The sequence below is a fragment of the Solanum verrucosum genome, unplaced genomic scaffold (assembly GCF_900185275.1).
Source record: "Solanum verrucosum unplaced genomic scaffold, falcon-dt-bn FXZP01000050.1, whole genome shotgun sequence".
NCBI classification, from domain to species: domain Eukaryota; kingdom Viridiplantae; phylum Streptophyta; class Magnoliopsida; order Solanales; family Solanaceae; genus Solanum; species Solanum verrucosum.
The window spans coordinates 47,757-53,972 of record NW_026020020.1 but is presented as its reverse complement, the minus strand read 5'-3'; the positions used below and the strand labels follow the sequence as shown (position 1 = coordinate 53,972).

The following is a 6,216-nucleotide window of genomic DNA, read 5'->3' as shown; positions in this document are numbered from 1 at the left end:
AGTGATGACTGATTTCATATTAGACAAGAGTTTTGATTTTACTTTGATATTCTAAATTTCTAATGAACATTGTAAGACATTATTGGTTAAAAATTGTGTGATATGAACCATATTAATTTGAATTAACTATGACTTACCCTATTAAATTTGAATTAATTGTGAGTTGAATTGAAGTTTAATTTTTGTAGGAAAGTGTTCTAGTTTTATGAATTGAGATGGAGAAGTTTCTTGTGAAATTTAATCATTCTCAAGCAAGTTCTAGTACGAATGTCAATCCTTCTCACCTTAAAGATGACCTTAATTTAGATTCACTTGAAGCCGATCCAGGAAAAAGAGTACCAATTGCTCACTATAACCCTCGAATAAAGGATGAATTGAGGAAACATTATATTCAAAAAGGGTCTTGTCAATCTCACATGGATTCATATCCTCCTACTGAAATTCAAAAAAGAATGCGCTAATTTTGTAAAAGTTGGTTTGAAGGTCCATATTCTAAATGGTTGGAGTATAGCATGGAGAAAGATTATGTCTATTGTCTATGTTGTTACTTATTCAAAAATGATTTTTTCCATGGAAGTACGAGTGAGTTTAACACAAAAACTGGTTTTAGGAGTTGAAATAAGGCACTTGAAAGGTTCCGTAAATATGTTGGTGATGTTAATAGTATTCATGACAAATGTTTCAACAAGATGCTAGATTTGTCAAATCATCGTCAATCAATTCAAGTTGTTCTTGACAAACATTCTCAAAAATTAAAAAATGAGTATCGAATGCGTTTGGAAGCCTCAATTGATGTGTCAAGACTTATTTTGCAATATGGATTACCTTTTCGAGGTCATGATGAAAGTGAATCTTCAACTAATCAAGGCTTCTTTCTAGGATTTTTGTGATGGCATGGGGACAAACATCAGGATGTGGGAAAAGTGATATTAGAAAATGACCCACAAAATGATACTTTGACTTGTCCTATGATTGGAAAAGATATTGGCAATGCTTGTGCAAAAGAAACATTGAAAGCAATAATTGAGGATTTGAATGGAGATTACTTTGGTATATTAGTTGATGAGTCAAAAGACATCTCTCACAAAGAACAAATGGCTCTTGTTTTGCGTTTTGTTAATAAGAATGGTGAAGTAGTTGAACAATTTATCGGTCTTGTCCATGTTAGTGATACATCGGCATGTTCATTGAAGAAAGCGATTTATTCTTTGCTTTCCATTCACTCACTAAGTCCATCCAAAATACGTGGACAAGGTTATGACGGGACTAGTAATATGAAAGGAGAGATAAATGGGCTCAAAATTTTGATTATGAAAGATAGTCCATCGGCATATTACATTCATTGTTTTGCTCATCAATTGCAACTAACACTTGTGGCTATTGCTAAAAACCATTTGAATGTTGAAGATTTTTTTTATCATGTTAGTAATGTGTTAAATGTGGTTGGAGGATCTTTCAAGTGTAGAGACTTACTCTGTGATCACCAAGCTAAAAAGTTAGAGCAATTATTTGAATCTGGTGAAGTTCAAAAAGGCCAAGGATTACATCAAGAACATGGGTTTCAAAGACTAGGTGATACTCATTGGGGATCACATTTCAAAACTTTAGATAACTTTATTGTTATTTTCTCATCTATTGTTCATGTTCTTGAAGTGATTGAACTTGAAGGGTCCACATGAAGTGATAGAAATCAAGCGGAGTATATTTTGACGAAGATTAAAACATTTAAATTTATTTTTGTGCTTCACTTGATGTTGAAAGTGTTGGCAATGTCAAATGAGTTGAGTAAGATTTTACAAAAAAAAAAGATCAAGATATTGTTAATGTCATGGAGTTTCTTAATATTATAAAGAAAAGATTGCAAGATATGAGGTAAAATGGATGGGAATCTTTGTTGAATGATGTTTCCTCATTTTGTGATGTGCATGATATCTTGATTCCCAAGTTGGATGAGTCTTATTTTCCCGGAAAGTCAAAATGTAAGTCTTCGGGTGTTAGTTATGCGCACCATTTGCGTGTTGAAGTCTTTTTTGTTGTCATTGATGTGCAACTTCAAGAGCTTAATGACCGTTTTGATGTAGTGAGTAGTGATATGCTTCTTGGGATGGGTAGCTTGAATCCGGTCAATTCTTTCTCTAATTTTGACAAAGGTAAAATCATGACTTTAGCAAAGTGTTATCCAAGTGAGTTTGATGATGGAAAAATTTGAAATTTGAGCTACCAACTCGATACTTTCATTATTCATATGCGAAGTGGTAATCCCAGGTTCTCCAACTAGCAAGGAATTTGTGATTTTGGCGAAGGCATTGGTTGAAGCAAATCTTGCGGAGACTTATTCACTTGTTTATTTACTTGTAAAGTTGACTTTGATTTTACCTGTTGCTACGGCAACTGTGGAGGGAGCATTTTCATCAATGAAGCACATACAAAATGAAGTGTGGAATAGCATTGGTAATCAATATTTAAATGATTGTCTAGTTTGTTACATAGAGTGTGATGTATTTACAAATGTTAGTAGTGATGTCATTATCAATCGTTTTCAGAATATGAAAACTCGTCGAGGACAACTGTAAATGAATGATGAATATTTATAATATTAGTAATATTATTGAAATTTTTAAATTTGTTAACTTCATGCTTTTAGTGTGGAGTGTGGATTTGTAATATCTTATTATTTATATTTTATTGATTGATTTATCATATATATTGAAAAGTCGAATAATTTAATCAAATATAAAGTTAATTTAATCGATAAGTCTATTTGACACCCACAGACTCTAAATCCTGGATCTGCCACTATTGAAAAATATACATCTAGCTAATCCATTATCATTTTTTATGTTCTTATATAAAAATTTCAAGATCTATTATATTTCTTAGATTATTCACAAACCAGATTTTTTTAATTCGAAATTTCTGTGATATTTGAGTTTATTGATTCAAAATAAATGGAACAAATCCTCAAGTAAACCTAATGGATAATGAATTTTTGTGTTTGAAAAAAAATTGAGTTTGAAAATGATACAAAATGTGGGAGTAGAATACAATTTGTTTCGGGGATGAGGAGTGGAAATGGAGAAGATGATGGAAGTGGGGAATTGGGGAAGGAGGAATTGTACCTTTTTTAAAATATTATTTATCTCTTTTGATAATTAATTTTTGTTGTGTCATTAAATATTTAAAAAAGTTATGATGTTTCACTAAAAAAAATGGTGTGAAATTTCACGAGTAGCTGGGTGTATCACACTTCCACAGATCGTGTGAGAAAAGGGTTTAAAATATTGTGTTTCGTTGAGTTTACGTGTTTATTTGGCAAACTGGTGAGTAGGAGGATCTAACTGACTAACGGAGCCAAGTACAAGGGTCTCTCAGGTCATTCCGCCTTAGTTAGTTAATCACAACGTCACTTGGCTCGCAAACCAATCGTCCGCTCTCAATTACACTTTGAACCATGTTGTGCATGAATCATTGAGATGAAAGGGGATGACCGCTATCACCTTACTAGATAATTTTCAATTTCAACATTTGGGAGTCTCCTCCCATACACTTATATAATCACCACCAGCAATAATTACTTCAACTACTGTCACCATAGACCAAATTGATCAATCCTAGATTACAATGTCGGTCTATACCTAATCGATGATTAACTGGTGACTGGTATGAAAATCTGCAAACAAAAATGTCAATAAATTAAATTGGGTGTAATCAATTATTTGCTAGCACTGGAATGAAAAAATGTATATTTAGGACTTCTAAACTACAACAATTTATCCACTAATGAGGTATTCAATGAGAATTAAAAAGTTTACATGCTAGTAATTTTTTTTTACAAAAAATTAAAAATAAATGGAATAACAATGGAGGCAATGAACAAGAATGAAGATTTTCAGTTGTGAGGAGGAAGATTTCGCCGAAAAAGTCACTGGAATCGGAAAAACTAGGTGAAAACAAGACCTATTTTTGGTTGGCTTCTTGAACAAGATTTTTTTATTATTTTTATAAATCTGAAATAAATGGTAGGAAAAAATAAAATTTATTAGAAGAGGTGGGGAACTAAAGTGTAATATTAAAGACTTGGAAGTTGGTCTTGTATCTTTTGAAAGAATATTTGATGATGTTATAATTAGTGTCTATTAGAGCTGTCAATATGGGTTGGCCCACCCCATCCGGGCTAACACCATGTAATATTGTATGGAGGAATTGACACAGACATACAACTATTATATATAATTGGCAATATATAGCCCAATATTAATTAGCAATTAATAGCCTAAAACAAAATTAGCACTTATTAGCCTAAAAGAAATAAAACCAACTTTTTATAGTTTTTTTTCTTTTTATCATGTGCAACCAACCCGCATTAATTAAGGAGATGTGTGATTATTTTTTCTTCCTTGTTTTTAACTCCTATAATTAAGGAAGTTAGCTTTTCAATTTCTTTAATTTTTAAACTCAACTTTATTTAACCGTCTATTGAAAAAAAATAGTAACGCAATTTACAGAAACATAAAGATATATTTTATTGTAATTTTATGATTTTTTTTTTTTACCAAACAACAATAATTAGTTTATTAGAAAACCATTGCCTACTTTTAAGAAGTGATATATATATATATTAATTAACCCATTAAAAAAAAGGTTACACCAACTTTTAAGGAATGAATTTTTTTAAAATTCTTTAAATAACTTATTAAAAGATTGTGACTACTTTTAAGGTAAGAAAATGTATTATTAATGCTCTAACGTGTATTAATTATCACATAATCGACAATAATTAATCAAATAATATTAAATGGCATTTTATTAGAAACTGTAATAATACATATGCATAAATTATACAATAATTAAAGTTGCAATTACATAATGTATACATAAAAAAAAATATGTATACACAAAAAAATATTCATAAAAATAGACGTGTAAATTTTATTGATGTATACAGTAATTGTAGCATGTGTACATAAACTTTATATTGTATACATAAGAATATTACCATCAATTATACGTATTACTATAATGAATACAAGAATGAGATTAATATGATACATATATAAATTTTATTCATTAATTGTACATGTAATTTTGTTTATGTATATGGTAACTACACTATGTATACATTAGTTCGTATTCATCGTTTATTCAGTGATTTGTATTCACATAATAAACTTATATACTTTAATTTAAATTGAGATTGGAATTCATTGGTATACATTGGGTTGTATTCATCAAAATCAACATTCTGATTTTTTACGAAGATATTTCTTATCCATGAAATTGAGAACAAAAATTTCAAAAAACTATTACCTGAATTTTCGCCAAAAAAGTTTTAAAAACTTTAGTTCCACAAATCACGAATTTTTAAAATTAATGGGGCAAGAAATGCTACATAATTATATATTAAAAGAAATTATTGGAAGGATCAATCAATAAACATATAGTTATATCTGATTTGCATAGACAGAGTAAATTAAGGAGAATAAGAGAAAATTTAGAAGAGAAGCAAATATACATATGAAAAGGATTTTAGAAAGAAAACAAAAGAAGGTTGAATAACCTAATTTTTTGCAAAAACAAAATTGAAAGAACTTTAATTCTACAAATCATAAAATTCAACAATTAATTTGACAAGAACAAGATTATATATAAAGATGATTTTTAGAAATATCCATGAAAAAACATATTGTTATATCTAATTTTCATAAACAGATTGAATTAAGGAGAATAATTGAAATTAGGGAGAGAATTACGTATGAAAAGAATTTTGGAAAGAGAAAAAGGAGACAAAAAAGAGAAGAACTTTATTTTAAAAGTGTTGACAAAATAAAAATAAAAAAGATAAAATAGGGATAATAAAACAATATTTTTTTAGACCGTGTGTTTGAGAAAAATAAGGAGAACAAAAATACATTTAAAAAAAAAGAAAAATAACTATTCAATGCCAAATAAATAAAATAAAGTCTTTTTCTTGCTAAAAAATTAAAAGTGGACTATTTCTTGCTAATTTAGTCTATAGGGTGTTATGTTGTGCCATTATTGTCGATATATTTATGATAATATTTTTATATTATAATTTAATTATAAAAATAATTCTTTTAAGAAAAAAGGGTTGGCCCAGCAAAGCTCGGCCCACGTACCTGTGGGCTGGGCTGACCAATTTTTGGTCCACACCAAAAATGGTCGGGCCAGCCCACAAGTACGTGGGCTACGGCTTTG

At 29.5% G+C, this 6,216-nt stretch overlaps 1 protein-coding gene across 1 annotated transcript; it reads left to right on the top strand.

Moving 5' to 3' along the window:
• The first annotated feature begins 968 nt into the window (after positions 1 to 968).
• On the top strand, positions 969 to 2,581 carry LOC125821040 (uncharacterized). The gene is made up of 4 exons (XM_049500469.1): positions 969 to 1,572; positions 2,025 to 2,150; positions 2,266 to 2,451; positions 2,544 to 2,581. Exons 1-4 carry the CDS (start codon positions 969 to 971, stop codon positions 2,579 to 2,581), a joined length of 954 nt encoding a protein of 317 aa, XP_049356426.1.
• The last annotated feature ends 3,635 nt before the right edge of the window (positions 2,582 to 6,216 follow it).

Coding starts and splice junctions, on each gene's coding strand:
- LOC125821040 (XM_049500469.1), top strand. CDS start 969: ATGATTGGAAAAGATATTGGCAATGCTTGTGCAAAAGAAACATTGAAA. Junction 1,573..2,024: donor ACATGGGTTTCAAAGACTAG/GTGATACTCATT, acceptor TGCGTGTTGAAG/TCTTTTTTGTTGTCATTGAT. Junction 2,452..2,543: donor TGAAGTGTGGAATAGCATTG/GTAATCAATATT, acceptor AATCGTTTTCAG/AATATGAAAACTCGTCGAGG.